Raw genomic sequence first — 19,259 nt, 5'->3', positions numbered from 1 at the left:
TCAGACAGGACACACAAGCCCTCAAAATCACACACACTACAACATAGTCTTACGCACTGGTGCAATAAATTCAAAACAACATTTCCAAAACTGGTAAGTTATGTTGCTTGTGTGTACTTACAGTAAGATGTGTGTGACCATCATATGACAGTAAAAGAGCACACACAAACCTTATTCTAATATGAAAGTGTACTGGAATGGTAAAGAGTGTTGTTACGTGACAGGAGGGTCTCCACTCAAGGAGACAATATGATGAACACGTCTAAGAATGTTCCACATATGGTTGAAATACCATCATTGGCCTAGAAAGACAACATTCTGGGAGTCAAGACTATAAAGGAGAAAGGATGCCCTCCCCTTCACTGTCACACTCTGCAGCCACTCTGTGTGTGTACGACTGCTGGCCTTTTCTTGCAAGAAAATAAACCTCATCAAAGACTATTGGAAATGTTTGTCTCTTATTCAGTGATAGAATTTTGTTTGCCACCACACCTCCCTGAAGGTTCTCGAGGCGACGGTGAAGCAACTCAAATTTGGCCGTACTCGTAGCCCAGCCTCCCTCATAGTCATACCATTGATAAAGACATGGGCAACTAGAGTGGCTTGAATTTCATCTGAGACTGCTTGTCTTCTTGTCCTTGCCCTTCCTCCTCCTCATTCTTATCCCTCTTCCTTCATGTCTTTCTGGATCCATTGTTCCAAAACGCAATAAACTGATTTGGGCCCTTTTATATATCTATTGAAGGTTCTGATTGATGTGTGTTAAATTTTGACTCTTAGTGTTTCCACTTGGGTAATTGTGTGCTAACTGAGCTGAAGCTGTGCTAACTCGAGTGGACAATACTGAATGCTAGTGCTTTCTAAATGACAACATGGTCTAAGCAATGAGAAATGAAGGGATTTGTGTGTAGAGTTTTGCAGTGACAGTTCAACAAATCTGACTCATGTGTCAAAACAGGGAATAGTGTTTATAGTTTAGTGAAATGGGTGTGCTTTTTGATAAATGGCGTTATGGTTTTAAAATTTTTGTTCAAAAGCCTGGTTATAGTGTTTAAGCAATCAAGAAAAACTGTAATACAGAATCGTGCAGCTCTATCAATTTTGTTTTCTCTATTCAATTTCTCTCATAATTTCAATGTGTCGCCTTGTCTCGTTGTTTATTCTTGTCTTGTAAAACCGTCAATGTCCAATTTGGCCAGTTTTTGAAGTACACTGGACACCTGTAATTACACTTAGACTGAGGGTTTAAAAGTGGGAATCATCCAGACATGCTTCCACACCACAGAGCGTGAGATGAGCAGTGCATCATGGGTAAGACGCTTCAGGTTCAGCTTCAGTGTCTCAAACACGCCTCCTCGTCCCGACAGTGCTTCACATGGGCTGCCGTAATTTGCTGCGACTTGGCTAATCAAAGTAATTATGGCTTAATTACGGTTAATCACTTTTACATAAACTTGTTGGCTGAGAGAATGATGCTTTATGAAATGTGCCACACATGCACACGCTTGACAGAGAGGCTGAGAAGATGAGTTTCTGAACCCAACATCCACCGACATCCTGAGCCCAACGTTTACTTGAGACTTTATGCTTTACTTCTGCGAACACAACTGTTTTTCATCCTCATTGTTCACACTTTACACCTATTGTATTCCTGTATTGTCTAAATGGAGGTTATAGGTTATTAAAGATGAAGTATGTTTTTTTTTTTTTTTCAATATTAAAATACTTTCTTGTACTACACTGAAAAAAATGATTCATTGAAATTAATCAATTTTTTTTATCGTAAGTGGTTGCATTCAATTGATTTTATCTACATTTAAATAAATGCATTAAGTTGAACTAAAAGTTCAGTGTAGTTTAATATGTAGTGCTCCACTATTCAGGCAATTCAATTGTGAATTGTTTGGTAAAAAGTGTAAATTGCAATTTCATTTTTTTTTTTTTTTGAAAGCTCTAGGTTTGCTGTGCTTGATTATAGGGCTGCAAAAATATTAAACAAAATAAGTATTTCTATTTTACTGTAAAAGAGGAAAAATAATGTAAGAATAATTTAATTTTACAGTACAGCGCTGAAATTATAATATTAATATTTATTGTTGTCTTAATTTACTTTGAAGCAATAATCCATCCAGCTTTTATTTTGGAGGAAATCCACAGTGAGCCTTTGCAATTAAATAATTGCACTAAGCTATATTGCAAATTAAAAAAAAAAATGTTTTATATATATATATATATATATATATATATATATATATTTATTTATTTATTTATTTATTTATTTATTTATTTATATATGTCAAATATAAATAATCTATTGTAGTCCAGTCATTTTATGAAAAAAGGTTGAACAAATTGCAACAGAAGCAAACTCAACTGATTTTGTATCCTCCATATGTCCTGAGTAAGGAAAAAAAAGTCCAGAAGAATCCCATTAGGGGAAAGTTTCGAAAAAGACCCAAATATATCCTATTCATACGCCTATGCATTCTTTTTCTTACGTGAATAGGGTAAAAAATTAACCTTTAGATATCACCATGAAAATTACTGAGTGGATTACTTACATCAAGACAAACAAAAAATGTATTACAAGTTTTTTGAAATTGTTTGTTAACATGGACAAACGGTGCATAATCTAATTATGTATGTGCTAATTTGCATAAATACCACAACAGATCTAAACATTGGGTCTAGCCAGGCGAAAATGTATTGTTGAGTCTTGTTGACATATAACAGTAAAATACTTAATATTAAGGTCTGAATTGGACCCATTTAGGCTACCCATGAGCATTAAAGGGTTAGTTCACCCAAAAATGAAAATTCTGTCAGTAATTACTCACCCTCATGTTGTTCCAACCGCGTAAGACCTTCGTTCATCTTCGGAACACAAATTAAGATATTTTTGATGAAATCTGAGAGCCGTCTCACTTCTCCATAGGCTGCTAGGTGACCGAAACTTGCTGGCCCAGAAAAGTTATTAAAGAAATCGTTAATATAGTCCAAGTGACTACAGTGGCTCAATCTTAAGTATATCAAGCGACGAGAATACTTTTTGTGCGCAAAAACAAACAAAAATAACGACTTTATTCCACTATTCATTTCCTTCTCTCTGGGCCTCTAGTTGGTTCACGTAGTGTTTTTGCGCAGCACGTCTGTGTTACACGTCACATGCATCACACACATGACCAGCGTCGGCCAATAGTGAGCCTACGTGGTGACGTGTAACACAGACGCGCTGCGCAAAAACACTACGTGAACCAACTAGAGGCCCAGAGAGAAGGAAATGAATAGTGGAATAAAGTCGTTATTTTTGTTTGTTTTTGCGCACAAAAAGTATTCTCGTCGCTTGATATACTTAAGATTGAGCCACTGGAGTCACTTGGACTATATTAACGATCTCTTTAATAACTTTTCTGGGCCGGCAAGTTTCGGTCACCTAGCAGCCTATGGAGAAGTGAGACGGCGCTCAGATTTCATAAAAAATATCTTAATTTGTGTTCCGAAGATGAACGAAGGTCTTACAGGGTTGGAACAACATGAGGGAGAGTAATTACTGACAGAATTTTCATTTTTGGGTGAACTAACCCTTTAATACATAGAGGCAGGAAGAAATACTTTAAACCAGCCTTTATTAATTATTATTGCAGAGATGGGGTTTGGGGCTGGGTCCGTGGGACTGTTTCTGGGGATTCACTTTTTATTTTACTTACCTTTTGTCTTCTGCATTCTCCTTACCATTGTCTCCTGTTCTTCACTCAGACTCGTCCCCCAGAAACAGTCCCACGGACCCAGCCCCAAACCCCATCTCTTAAAAATGAATAAAGGCTGGTTTCTAAAGTACTTCTTGTCAACAAGATTCAACAAGACATTTTCACCTGGCTATACCCAATGTTTAGACCTGGTGTGTTATTTATGCAAATTAGCACATACGTAATTAGATTATGCACCGTTTGTCCATGTTAACAAACAATTTAAAAAAACTTGTAATACATTTTTTGTTTGTCTTGATGTAAGTAATCCACTCAGTAATTTTCATGGTGATATCTAAAGGTTAATTTTTTACCCTATTCATGTGAGAAAAAGAATGAATAGGCGTATGAATACCATATATTTGTTTTTTTTTCGAAACTTTCCCCTAATGGGATTCTTCAGGGCTTTTTTTTCCTTACTCAGGACATATTGAGGATACAAAATCAGTTGAGTTTGCTTCTGTTGCAATTTGTTCACGGTTGACCCCCATTTTGGCTTAAAATGACTGGACTATTGGTAGTTTGACTTCCTCAAGAGTAAACGCTTGCATGTCAGTTGCTGGCTCAACCAATAGCTGGAAAGAGTGACTTGGGTTCGTGAGAAACCACTCAAAACAACCTAGTAACCACAACCCAGAACACCCTAGCAAGTGCATAGCAACACCCTAACTACCACCCACATATCGTCATAGCAACTTCGGCACCGGCAATCACTCAAATTTCATTGATTTCAGTTTAGAGCATCTAGTAACACAGTTTGGTATTTGCCAGATGCTGTTTATCCACAGTGACGTTCATATGCAGTCGGGACAGTTCCCCTGAGTAACGTGAGGTTTAGTGCTGTAATGTCATCATGTTGCTGGTGAACTCAGCAAATTCATGGAGTTGGATCTGAAACCAGGATGCACCAGCACCGTTTATGCATCCGGGATTGACAGTCACATGATCTCGGTCTGATATGGAGCTTGTGCCGGTGATCCGTGCGGAAGGAAACAGAGCTGACTCACTCTGATGGAGAAATGAGCGCGTGTCATTGGTCACCCTGCCCTCTCTGGCTCTTTTGGAGACTGACGTGTCTCTGGCGTCCCGCAGGAATGACTTTAATAAAGAGCTGCAGGGCAGGTTTTAATGACACGCTCGTGTCGGGCCGTTCGGGCCCTCGGGAGCCGCTGAGAAATGGACGCTTGATCCAGTCTGAGGGGGACTGGGCTCTTCATACGGCTCAGGTCGATATTTTGACCATGTATATTTAAATGTGTACACTAGCAAATCAGACAGAGATATACTGTACTCTGATCATATCAGCATTGGCCCATAATTGTTTTGTTTTTTTGGGGGGGGGGGGGGGGGGTGTGTTTGTTAGTTGTTTTTTTTAATTATTGGAATAGGTACATTTTTCAATTATTATTTATTTATTTGTTTTTAAATTTAAAATTATTATTATTATACTAATATTATAATTAATATTAATTAATATTCTATGCAGAAAATGTCCTTATATATATATATATATAAGTTATTCCTGTTATCCATTGTGCATTAAAATGTTTAGATGCCTGATATTACTTTTAAATATTTAATTCTACTGTAAAATTATAGATTGCATCTTTAGTAATCTGGTTTTAATTATTGTTTAATTATTTTTTAATTAATTAATTACATTTTAAATTATTAATAATTATAATAATTTTTAACCCTTTCATGCATAGTGGTCACTACAGTGGACAGCTATTAAAAAAGCATTTTCTTGAATTTGCACGGGTTTTTATGGCAAAGTTGCACATCAGCCTCTTCATTGGACCCTGGTGCATCATCCTATAAATTGCAACCAAGTGGCAAGCCTTTGTGTTTCAATTTTTCCCCCTCCAAACCAAGATGGCCAAGGGTCAGTCAGACATGCCAAGTTGCTCCGGAATATCCACCCATTCCTTCTATCCTAGGAGACTCTTGTAGGTAAAAAAAAAAATTACAGCATCAAGCAATATCTAATGAGTCATATCACAGTAAAATTTTCCAAATTTTGATTTTAGATTGAGAGAAAACTCTGATTAATCACATGTCCACTATAGTGGACGTCATGCATCAATGGCTATATTTCAGCTACAATTCATAATTATAATGTGAATATTGTTTTTGAAATTTTAATATGCAGTGACTTTTTTTACTGTAAATAAATGTACTTGTATTATTAGAATGTAATTTTCATTGACATCAAAAGAAGTCAGGAATGTATGACACTTGTAATGCATTACTTTACTTGTTAGATCAAAAAGTAATCTGATTACGTAATGCACATTACTTTTAGTTAATTACTTGTTAGATTAAAAAGTAATCTGATTTTGTAATGCATGTTACTTGTAATGCGTTTCTTTACTCAACATCAAAAAGTAATCTGATTATGTAATGTGTGTTATTTTCAATCTCATCTGTAATGATCAGTGTTGGGGATAACGCATTACAAGTAACATGCATTACTTAATCAGATTACTTTTTAATCTAACAAGTAATTAACTAAAAGTAATGTGCATTACGTAATCAGATTACTTTTTGATGTTGAGTAAAGAAACGCATTACAAGTTTCTTTACTCAACATCAAAAAGTAATCTGATTACGTAATGCATGTTACTTGTAATGCGTTTCCTTACTCATAACATCAAAAAGTAATCTGATTACGTAATGCACATTACTTGTAGTTAATTACTTGTTAGATTAAAAAGTAATCTGATTATGTAATGTGCGTTTTTGTAATGCGTTTCTTTACTCATAACATCAAAAAGTAATCTGATTACGTAATGCATGTTACTTGTAATGCGTTTCTTTACTCGTTACATCAAAAAGTAATCTGATTACGTAATGCACATTACTTGTAGTTAATTACTTGTTAGATTAAAAAGTAATCTGATTAAGTAATGCATGTTACTTGTAATGCGTTATCCCCAACACTGATCATTACAGATGAGATTGAAAAAAACGTATCGCTAGGTTTTCTCAGAGGAGGGCTATGATAGAAATGTGCATGTCCATCTTGAACATAATCAGAATGATCAGCTAATAAGGGTAAATCTCCATACTCTGGTGCACTGGAGGGAGCATCTGAGTGGTTTCCACAGTTGTACCTTGACAGACTGTAGAAAATTCTGATGGAATCACGTCCTCATGTTCTGATATCAAAGATACGCGAAGTGCAACTTGTATGAAGTTGTATGAAGCCTTTGCAATATTTTGCATTTATATTTTTTGTATATATTTTATAGTTTTCACATGATTTTATATAATTGTATTGATTAGTTTGTTAAATTCACATACTTTATGTGTTTGATTATTGTCTTATATTTAATATAGTATATCTTAAGTTTAAACCAACCGCATGCTGTCCACTCAAGTGGACATCTGAAGATCTCTTTGAAAAATTTGTAAAAAAATTAAATAAAAATCAATTCTTGTTTTTCATGCCCTAAGAGCAATAAACCAACACATAGGAAAAAAATCCTGAATGAGGTTATCATAATTCATGCATGAAAGGGTTAAATTGATTATTTTGTTAATTAGGCCAATATTCCATGCAGATAATGTCAGGGCTTATTTTTTTTTACAAAATTTTTTTTTTTTTATTCATATGTAAAATGTTTAGATGCTTGATATTACTTTTAAATCTTTAATTTTATCGTGAAATCTAGATTGTGTCTTTAGTAATTTACTGTTTAGTAATAGTGTTGTGGGTGGTTGTTCCTAATTTTTTTTTTGAAAAACATATTTTTGTTTAGATATACAAACATGTGCAACAATAAGTATAAATGACCTCTATAAGCTTTGTCTTCATGAGCTCTCTCACACTGATCTCAGGCCAGCGGGATCTTTGTTAATAAGCCCTGATGTTAGTGCATCATTTTATCCCCGTTCAGACCTGAAGGCTTTCTTTACTCTACACACAGTAGTTGTGCAGTGAGAGTGTGTCGCGTGTGTCGTGTGTGTTAACGCCTCATGTCCACCGACCGCAGCTCTGATTAGCTCAGGCTCATAGATCACATACATTAATAGATCTAGAGGAATATGTCTGGCCCGGGGCGCGGGATGCTTTGAAATGAGGAACGCTATTTTCCTAACGAATGACTTCACTCTCTCTCTCTCTCTCTCTCTCCATCTCTCCATCTCTCCATCTCTCGTCTCTCCATCTCGATGTGTATCTGGTTTCCAGCTCAGGCTGTGTCATTACCAGCTCGCCTCGGGCCTGGCCGGCTCTAATGATTATAATTAGCATTATTAGAGTGGACTCTGAGGTGCCTGTGCGGGACAGACTCAGAGAAGCGTCTCGTGCTGGTCCACTGGGCTGGAGCTGCTGGTCTCGGTCTCTTCAGGACACACACACACACACACACACACACACACACACACTCTCCTGTCAGCTCTGTTTAAGCGCTGTGTCACACCTGCACATGTACGCTGGGGCTTATTCTTTTAATTGACTTTCTAATTTGTGATTTTATTCTGTTTTTGATTGATTAGTTTCCCTCATGGCAGCTTTTTCTGTGTCCTCTGAGATCCGTCCTGTGCAGAAAAAGAAAGAAAAGAAAAAGGATTTGTTTTGTGCTTTTAATATCTCAAACCATTTAATGTTTCGATTAAAGCGATATATCAAAAAGGCCAATTAAAAGCCTATATATATATACACACGTGTGTGTGTGTGTGTGCTGTTTTATTTTAAATTTTTAAGTATTTTTATATTTTTATATAAATATTTGTTTTTATTATTTGGTGTGTATATATATATATACACAACAAATAATAAAAACAACTATTTATATAACATTTAAATATGTAAATATAACAACAAATAAAGCAACACACACACACACACACACACACACACATATATATATATATATATATATATATACACAAATAAACAAAAAACAACCTTTTTGATATTTTGGTTTCCTTATAAACAAAACTATAAACCTTAACAAATATTTGAAGTTATCTGTTGTGTGTGTGTGCATTTATATATATACAGTATGATAAAACAGCAAATATTGGTCTTTTAATTGCAATTTTGGTTACAAAGATATATATATATATTCAATAACAAATATATGATATGCTTTGACTCAGTAATTCTGCTCTATAGGTATCGGTATCAGCATCATAAAGCATTTAAAATGTCCTCTTGGTTTCTTGCTCTTCTGCAGTCTGTAACACTGAAGTGTGTTTTGAAGGCTTTATCTACTTAAGTAATTCTGTTTTCTTTTTTGATGCCTTGTAAACACGTTTCCCAGCATTCTCACTGTCTAGGGTTGTGACAGCGCTGGCCTGGTTTAACAGATCGAGTCCTGTCGCACCCTTCCCCGGTGTGTGTGTGTGTGTGTGTGCTTTTCCTTTCCGTTCCGCTACGCTTGTGACTGTATAATGAATAATGCCGCCATTGAATTAGCATGTAGCTGTCGTCTTGACTCTGGTGCCTGCGTTGTGACGGGACCACCACTACACACACCACGCCACCGTCGACACACACTGCAGACACACACTGAATCACTAACAGCAAACAGGGCCAGAGCTGTCAGCGGCAATCTCAGACACAACACACTCGAAAGGGTTAATCAGGCAAACACACTATATAAAAACATGAAAAGTGACTCATGCAAAGAAAATAACCAAAGAAAATTGAGAAAGAACAACAAAGTTTATATATACATATAGATATAGTAATGTGTATAGGTACAATGATTAGCAATATTAATGTAGTAGAATATAATAGTAAATATTTATTTGTTTGCATTTTTTTGGCTATAAACGCATTAAATGATGAAAATTATAAAGTAATAAAAATAATATTAGTAATATCTGGACATCATAAGTTCAGTATCTGGGCATTTGCTTCAATGGTTAAAAGTAATCAATACAATATTTATTTATTTACTTAGGTAATTAACTTGAGCTGAACTATTTACATTTGTTTTCTTGTTGTTTGCTGGCAAACTTTATTTTTCTTCCTGTAAATTACTGGCAGTGATCCTTCCATTTCTTTCCACATTACAAGTCCACTTTTTGAAAAGGTGGTGTGTTGATGTATATTATGGTAAAATATGAATTTCTCTCATGAAAAAAAAAAAATTCTCTCATGATGTTTGTGTTCAGTGTTTAGATTAGAGGAGGCAAGACATTTTTAATTGTCCTTTATCCTTGCCAGAGCTGCAGTATGTGTGTCTTTGTCCATGTGAAACAAAGCAGATGCGGCGTTAATACACACACACACACACAAGTGCCCGAGACTGACAGCACACCTAAACATCATTCCTTCATCATCAGCATCTCTCTCTCTCCTCTCTGAGAGAATCTCCATGACGACCGCCTCTGTTGACACGCCTGCACACATTCGTAGAGGATTACGTGTTCTTCCGGATATTGACAGCCGCGTGTTATCCGCGGATAATCAGACGGGATAAGAAATGTGAACTGCCGTTCCATTCAGAGCTGAATTATTTCGGGAGGAAACTGATCCTACCGTCAGACCACTGACATGGATATAACCTCATGCATTTCTTACTCCAGTTTGACAGAGAAATAAGTGAATGCCATAAATGTGTTTTTATGACAATTGTGTTCTGATGCATTCTGTTCAATTCCATCTAGCTGTTTTTTAGTCAACTACTGTAATCGTTTAGACACCTACCGACTAGTTAATTTTTGAAAATAATGTAGTTTTGCACATTCATCCTAACTTAAACTAGGAGGGATGATTTTAGACTATTTTTTATATGTAGAGTTTCAGAAAATGGCAAGCCGTAAGTGTCAATCATACTATTGTTTGTGCAACTACTGGCCGTTCATTTTGAGGGTCAGAGGGAAGAAAATTGTCAGGATAAAAGTAAAGTATGTCTTGCGGGAAATACAATTCTGACTTAATTTCTTACAATTATGAGTTATAAACTCGCAATCGCAAGAAAAAAATCTGAATTGCGAAGATTTGCAATTGTTAGAAAAAAGAAAAAAAACTTATCGCAATTGAAACTAAAAGTCACAATTGTGAGAAATAAAGTCAGAATTGTGAGTTATAGATTCACAATTTGGAGAAATAGTCAGAATAAAGTCAATTCTGACTTTATTTCTTACAATTATGAGAAAAAAGAAAAAATATTTTTTGAATTTGCGAGTTTATATCTCACAATCCTGAGACAAAAACAGAATTGCGAGTTTTTATTTCACAATTGCGAGAAATACAATTCTGACTTTTTTCTCAGAGTTGTGAGATATAAACTCACAATTGCAAGTTATAAAGTCTGAATTGCGAGAAATAAACGCGCAATTCTGGCAAAAACTAGAATTGCAATTATGATAAATAAAGAAAAAAGTTTGAGAGAACTAAAGTCAAAATTATAAACTCGTAATTGCAAGTTATAAAGCCCGAATTGCGAGAAATAAACTTTAAAAAGTCAATTACAAGAAATAAAGTCAGAATTAAACTCATAATTGCAAGTTATATAAATGAAGTCAGAATTGCGAGTTATACATTCGCAATTGCGAGAAATAAAGTACATTCTTACATTTAAAAGTGAAATTCGGCATGTTCCAAAAAAATAAAGCACAGTTTTAACTGGTGCGCAATGAATCTTGGGATAGGCTAGGAGCGAAGGATCCACTTGTTCTATCATTCGGCCTTTGAAGAATGCAGCCTCTGAATCGGGACGCAGCTAAAGTGAGAATTACGAGTTGCAAACTCAAAAATGCAAGTTATTGAGTCCGAATGCGAGATATAAAGTCGCAATAACCTTTCACATCTTTCATTCTGTGGTCATAAAACGCTTCCATAGTCTGTTTTTTGGTGCAAGAAGAAACCTCGAGTAAAATGATTAGTTCTCTTCTCAGATTTAGGGAGGTGTCTGCTGAATCTACACAGTTGCATCTCCTTTTGTCGTGTCGGACACATGATTTAGTCTCAAACTGTCATTTGTGTCTCGTGCTTGTTGAGGTACGACGGAGCCGCAGTCGCAGGGTTCGGCTGGAGTCACCGCTGCCTCCTTTTATAGAAGTTCAATTAATATTTCAGTATCTGCGGGAGCCGTGGCTCGAAGCAGAACCACTTGATGTTTGGCTAATGGACAATGCAGAGAACTCCGAGTAGTAAACATCCTTCCATGCTGGGAAAAAAAAAAAGAAAAATACAAGGCTTTTGGAGAGGAGCCACTTTGAGAAAAGGTGCATAAATCCTGCATGTGCCTTTCCTCCAATAACACAACTCGGTTTCTCGGAAATTAAACATATCGTCTCCGATAAACAAGCCAGCGGAGGAAAAAAATCCATTGTCTGGTCAGCCTGTGGCCTTGGGTTTTTATTAAATATTGATTTGATTTGTAAAAGGCCACACGCTGTGAGCTTGAGCAAATGTCACAAACTCCCGTTTGTTTTGTTGCGGTTCTAACAATCTGTTGAACTGAACATCTGATGTTTAGGTTTGGTGGCTCAAGTAAAAACCAGCCAGCCTCCTTGACCTTCTGAACGCAGATCTGGCAAAGTAAGCCTGATTTTGCTATTTGCGAATATCATTCCTGTTGTGCATGTGGGATGTAACTTACAACAGCTGACAAAACAAGCGCAAGCAGAGTAAATCTCCAGTAATGTCAAGTAAATGTCTAGACTGAGATGTTTGCACGATTCACTTGATCTCATATCTTAATGAAGGAATTATGGCCAATAGTTTTATGGGATTCATGGGATTAGCTGCTCGTTCCTTCATAAAGGAAGTACATATATGTGACCCTGGATCACATAACCAGTCGCAAGTCGCACTGGTATATTTGTGGCAACAATACATTGTATGGGTCAAAATTATAAATTATTCTTTTATGCCAAAAATCATTAGGATATTAAGTAAAGATCATGTTCCATGATGATATTTTGTAAATTTCCTACCATAAATATATAAAAAAAATATTTTTGTGAGTGAATGCAGCAAAATTGTGAACATAAATGGACAACTTTAAAGTGATTTTCTCAATGTTTCGATTTTTTTGCACCCTCATTCAAGATTTTTAAATAGTCTCGACCAAAAATTATCCTATCCTAACAAACCATACATCAAAACAAACAAATCACAATTTCAAAAAAATTGACCCTTATGTCCAGGGTCACATATAGTCGTTTTTATCTGATTTCTTCAAATGAAGTGTTATAATGTTGTGGTTAAGCTGGTTGGTTCTGAATGCAGTGAAAATGCTGAGGAAAGAGCTTCTTCAAGAGATAAGGAGAAAACGCCGTTAACAAGGCTAGAGATGTCTTTTCTCCGAGGCGTTACGCCGCCCTGCTGGAAGGAATCATGCAGATCCGACACTGGAAAATATTAGCAGGAATCAATTAGCCTGCCATTATGGAGTAAAGTGGCCTTCAGTGAGTCGTGTAATTATGACCCAGAGCCAAGCCCATTGTGTGCATGCAGGACCCTTCTCCCTCATCCCGCTTAATTGTATTTATTTAAGATAATCCATTCAGTGGTTTTAATTATGTGCTCTAGTTTACGAGAGAGATAAATAAATCATCATTTGTCTCGGTGAGACGTGGTTTTGTAGGATATTCCTGCGTGCGCTTTATCTGTGCGGTCTGACTCTTCAGCCAAGTGTCAAGTCAAAGTAAGTGCACAAAAGACTGTTATTTAAAGAGTAATCCATCAATGGAAAAGAAATAAAGGAAATAATTAGAAAATGGAGCTCGTTTAGAACAGTATTTGGACAAAGCCAAACCCCAAATATTAAACTTCCGCACTTGTCCCACACCATTTGTGCTACGGATATGAATGACTCTTCAAATCACACGGCTTGTTGAGGAGAGTTCTGGTATTTTTCTGTGTGATCTGACTTCGTTCTGCAAATTATTTTTTTCTATTTTTTCTTATTTTTTATTTGTATTACAAGCCTAGACTCATTTTCTTCAGAAAATATAATGAAATATTATTATTATTATTTTTTTTACAAGCCAAGAGTCTGAATCATTTTATTCATAAAATATTTTATTTTATTTTATTTGTATTTATTATTTTTATTTTTATTTTTATTTTATTTTTATTTAATTTTAATTTATTTTATTAATTAATTAATTTATTTATTATTATTTATATATAAATTTTAAAAAATTATTATGCCAAGCATGACATCATACGTTACTGTTTTGATCCACTGTTACAAGCCTAGACTCATTTTTTATACAATAATGAAATATTATTAAAAATTATAAAATGAATATATTATTATTAAATTTTTTTTTTTTTTTTTTACTAGCCTAGAGTCTGAATCATTTTATTCAGAAAATATTTTATTTTATTTTATTTTATTTTATTTATTTTTTATTATTATTATTATTTTTTATTTTATTTTTATGCCAAGCATGACATCATTCTTTACAGTTTTAATCCATTGCAGGATAACCCATTGAAAATGGCAGCGTTTGATTGGTGGGATGGATGTGCAGACGGCTGTATTCGAGCAGCTGGTCTGTCGATGTTTGGTCTTTTGCTCTGGGTAACAATCATCTGTCAATGAGGGATGACACCCGAGCCCAAACGGCGGATCCTCCTGTCCCGACAGATGCTGTAGTCGAGCAGGACCCGCGTGCGTTTCTCGAGTGAAACCACATCAGGAAATCTCCCTTTCTCACAAACACGTGCAAAACTATAAACAGGACCGGGTTCGACACTGTCACGTGATCGCCACAGATCGCTCTGTTACAGCACGCCTGTAAACCTGACTTTTGATTTTATAGCACTTGAAGTATTGCTCTATATGACTTCATGAAACTGCTATGGTTCTCCATAAAGGTTTTCATGCTCGTATGTTCAGAATCTTTTTTCTCTTTCCATTGACTTTTGATTCCGTGCCATTTTGTTTTCTTTCAGACGTGTATATCGTATTGCGTTTGGCTCTGGGTTTTTCGTTCTGTGTCCATCACGGGCCAAACAGCTTTGGGTTTTAACAGACTGATGGTGGAGATTCATCCAGCCAAGTAAAATAAACACCCGTGAATGTGAAACCGGGACTTGGCAGAGGGAGAGCTAATCGTTTCGTGAACGGGGGAATTTTTATGTTCCATTTTCGCTTGACAGTCTAGACGTTTTATAACGTTGGGAGGAATTCTGTTGGCCTTGAGTTTCTGTCAAGACTCCCTTGTGCTCACAGTCTATGTTTTTATTTCTGAAAGTGCCGTAAAACATGTGCTAAACTTGTGTGATAGGATCCTTACTCTCATTTTTTAGGAAATCAACTTCTGCGAGTTCTTGCTCAGAGTGTCTCAGTGCATTAGACACTTCAGGTTATGAACACAACTAACAGTCTTTCACAGTAACTGGTTTGATTTAGTGCTTTAACGAACTGGGGATCTTAAATGTGCTGTTTATGAGTTGTGAACTTCAGGCAAACCGCGTTACATTCGGCAGTGTGTTTGTTCAGTAGTCGAGTGAAATCACAGGAGCTGTATCAAATAAGAAACACCTGCTTTATGGCGTAGTGTTGGATTGCTTTTTGAGTGGTGTTTGTGCTCCAGATATGAATGATTCCTCAAGGTTTGTCTTAATCAGAGGTGATCAGATTTACAATTTTCACCTGACGGATGATAGAATGTGTGAAAAACCCACAGACTCAATAAAACATACATTACCTGGCTTTTCAAAGGTGTTGTGTTATTTATTTATTTGCATTTTTTTTAGTATATTATTTTGTTGTTTTATTTTAATGTTATTTTATTTAACATTATCTTATTTTATTCTGTTTTTGTTGTTTTTCATGTTATTTTTGTTTTATTTAATTTAATTTAATTTAATTTTGTTGTTTTATTTTATTTAAGTCTCTTTCAGTTTTATTTAATGTTATTTTATTTTGTTATTTTCTTTTATTTTTTTAATGTTATTTTATTTTGTTTTGTTGTTTTGTTTTATTTCATGTTTTTATTTTGTAGTTTTTTATTTCATGTTATTTTGTTATATTTAACATTATTTTTTGTTATTTTGTTTGTTTTATTTTATTTTATTTGTTTTAATGTTATTTTATTTTGTTTTGTTTTATTTTTGTTTATATTTTATTTTATCTTTGATCACTCAGGCATGTGATGTTAATAATCCATTCAATTTTTTATTTTATTTTATTTTATGTATTTTTTATTTATTTTTTGGTCACTCAGACACGTTAATCCATGCCATTTTTTATTTTATTTTATTTTATTTTATTTTATTTTATTTTATTTTATTTTATTTTATTTTATTTTATTTTATTTTATTTTATTTTATTTTATTTTATTTTATTTTATTTTATTTTATTTTATTTTATTTTATTTTTAGTCTCTCAGACATGTGATGTTAATCCATGTCATATTTTATGTTACTTGCTTGATTTTATTAGATGTTTGGTCACTCAGACACATGATGTTAATCCATGTCATCTGCATAGGCTGTGAGATTCTCCCCATCTGAAGCCAAACCACCATTTCAGGTTGGATGAAATACGTTGGTTAATGAAACGGGATGTTTCCCGGGCCCGTGAAGCTCAGCAACACAGAATTGCGCAGTCTGGCTCCCGCTGGGCCCGAGTCGTGAACTCTTGACCTTCCCTGCTCGCCAACAGTCTTTGCATTTGCATTTTGACTTAAAGAGGAGGCGAGAGTCGCGTTCCCCCTCCCGATGGCCACGCAGCCGGCCTCTTTCTCACCGGGCCGCAGTGGTCTGGGTTAATGCTCCAGTGCGCGGGCTTTGTCTCTGGATTAATGAAGTGTTCTCCTCCCCGTTTCCTTTCACTCCCAGACAATGCATTGCCCCATAATCAGCGTTAATCTTGAAGTCTCAATGTCGTTGTTTTTTTTTGCCCATGTGTCAGAACTTGTGAGGAAATTACTACATCTACCTCTGACTCGCTAACTGGATGTGACGTTGGATGAGAGAGGAGAATGTCACTGATAATTAAAATGGAAGGAAGATCAAACATGGCAGCAGGATTGTGTGCCATTCACTGCTGAACTGAGAAAGCCTTTCATATTCTACCGTTCAGTCCCTGAATCTATATTGAGATATGGCATTCATTTGCATTTCAAATTTGAATTGGAACTAAAAATAGAGTGAAAAATATCATGTGATTAGTAATAAAGTTTAAAATCCTACATAATAATGATAATATTGCAGTATAAATAGTATTATATTTATAGTACCATGTATATAATAGTGATATTTATGTAAGATATCAAATATTTATATACATAGTCAACTGAAGTGACAAAAAAATAATAGTTTCTTTATGAAATAGTTAATTTATTTATGATATGAATTAAAGAGCACTTGATTTCATTGGAGAACTAATTGAGTGTGTGTTTATTTCCTGATCTTTGTATGTTTAAGTGTGTGTCCAGTGCAGTCTACGGTCTTTTAATACTGAAGATCAGATGGTCAATCCGGTGTAAAATATACACACTAAGGCCCTCTAGTGTCACAGCCGGAGAACGCAGGGATACTCGTACTGAGATTTACAGCGCTGAGTGGGAAGCTCATGATATGAATTAGATGAAGTTTTATTATATCATCATACAACTTGGCAAAGTCAACTGCAGCTTTGGCCAGTTTTTGTTTTTCAATTCATCAGGAAGAGCAGATTCTCTGTGGATCGATGAGGTCGGACCCGTCGTGTCAGACTCGGTATATTTAAAGGTGAAAGGAGAGACTCAGAACAGTTTCACTGTTAGACGCTCCTGGACGTTTCTCAATGGTTAGTTGATACATTTATGTAGTTGTTGTGGAATTATATTGATTCCTCTCATTAACTTTTACACAAGTTGGCAGTTCCCTGATGTCTTTATAAGACAGCGGTGACATGTTCTGGTCAATAGTGTTCAGTGCTCGTCTGTGCTCAACCACAGAACAGTTTACAGGCTTTTGCTCCAACTTTTGCCATTGCGTTAGAACTGGTTACTCTGTTGTAAACCAAATGTTGGCTCCGTGGGTGTAAACGTGCAGATTAAGTGCCGGTAATATTATAATAAGATCCCCTTCCTACGTCAGAAGGAGAGTGAAATCTGATCGGCTCATTTTTTGACATGCTTGCAGAGAAAGGCTCACCAAAACAAAGTCACTGGGTTTCACTTTTCATGTTTTCTGGGTTGCTAGAAGCACCGGGACCCGATTATAGCACTTAAACACGGGAAAAGTCCGATTTTCTTGATATGTCCCCTTTAAAGTCTCTGGTTTGAATAACCTTATCCTCAAAGGCAGTTTATCAGGAAGAGCAGATTCTCTGTGGATCGATGAGGTCGGACCCGTCGTGTCAGACTCGGTATATTTAAAGTCTCTGGTTTGCAGATTTCCAGATTTTCAAGTAGTTGTATCTCGGCCAAATATTGTCCTATCCTAACAAACCATACATCAATGGAAAGCGTATTTATTCAACTTCCAGATGGTGTATACATGTCAATTTCATAAAATGGACCCTTGTGACTGGTTTTGTGGTCCAGGGTCACATATGTCCCATACTGGTTTGAATAAACCTTTTCATGTGCCGCTGGAGGAAGCCTCATCTTTTATGCCCAAAATCATTAGGATATTAAGTAAAGATCATGTTCCATGAAGATATTTTGTACATTTCCTACCGTAAATATATAAAACATTTATTTTTGTGAGTGAATGCAGCAAAATTGCGAACATAAATGGACAACTTTAAAGACGATTTTCTCAATGTTTCGATTTTTTTGCACCCTCAGATTCCAGATTTTCAAATAGTTGTATCTCAGCCAAATATTGTCCTATCCTAACAAACCATAGCATCAATGAAATGCTTATTTATTCAGCTTTCAGATGATGTATAAATGTCAATTTCATAAAATGGACCCTTGTTTTGTGGTCCAGGGTCACATATGTCCCCTTTAAAGTGTCTGGTCTGAATAAGCTTTTCATGTGCTTGTTTGGTTCCAGTGTTGAGTATCCGTGGCGCACAGGAGGAGGAGCCTCCCGACGCCCAGCTGATGCGATTGGACAACATGCTTCTGGCGGAGGGCGTGTCCGGGCCGGAGAAAGGCGGCGGATCCGCGGCGGCGGCGGCAGCGGCGGCGGCTTCAGGAGGAATCGGGGCCGATAACTCGGCAGAACACTCCGACTACAGAGCCAAACTCTCCCAGATACGCCAGATCTATCACACCGAGCTGGAGAAATACGAACAGGTCAGCAAGCCTGCAAAAGCCAACAGCCAAATTCCCATGCTGAACAACATGGTAATAATGTGATATAATCACATATACTGTACAAAGTAATCAGTGATGCATTCTGAGAGCTTTTTGCAGGAGATGCTATGTGAAGTTTACAGAAGCAACTGGGATTTTAGCGTAAACTATGCTTAGGGATGCACCGATATGAACATTTTAGCCGACAACGATAACCAATAATTCTTTATATTTGAAAGCCGATAACCGATATATTGGCGATTAAATCTAAATCCAAATTATTATATAATTTTTGAGAGCCTGATTACAAAAACAAAAGTCTTACCATTAAAAGCCATGTCCCAAGCA

General features: G+C 35.9%; 1 protein-coding gene across 4 annotated transcripts in view; it reads left to right on the top strand.

Annotated features, from left to right (window-relative positions):
• The window catches only part of pbx1b (pre-B-cell leukemia homeobox 1b), an 83,412-nt gene that overhangs the window by 43,783 nt on the left and 20,370 nt on the right, over positions 1-19,259 (top strand). For 2 of the 4 annotated variants that reach the window (XM_084129577.1, XM_084129575.1), the window contains exon 3: positions 18,667-18,911. In XM_084129577.1, coding sequence (XP_083985703.1) covers positions 18,667-18,911 — 245 coding nt within the window. Of the gene's footprint in view, positions 1-18,666; positions 18,963-19,259 lie in introns of all 4 variants that reach the window. The other 2 variants (XM_084129576.1, XM_084129574.1) reach the window with 1 other exon arrangement.

Source organism: Abramis brama, assembly GCF_963993115.1.
Source record: "Abramis brama genome assembly, chromosome: 11".
NCBI classification, from domain to species: Eukaryota; Metazoa; Chordata; class Actinopteri; order Cypriniformes; family Leuciscidae; genus Abramis; species Abramis brama.
This window is presented reverse-complemented; position numbering and strand designations above follow the sequence as displayed.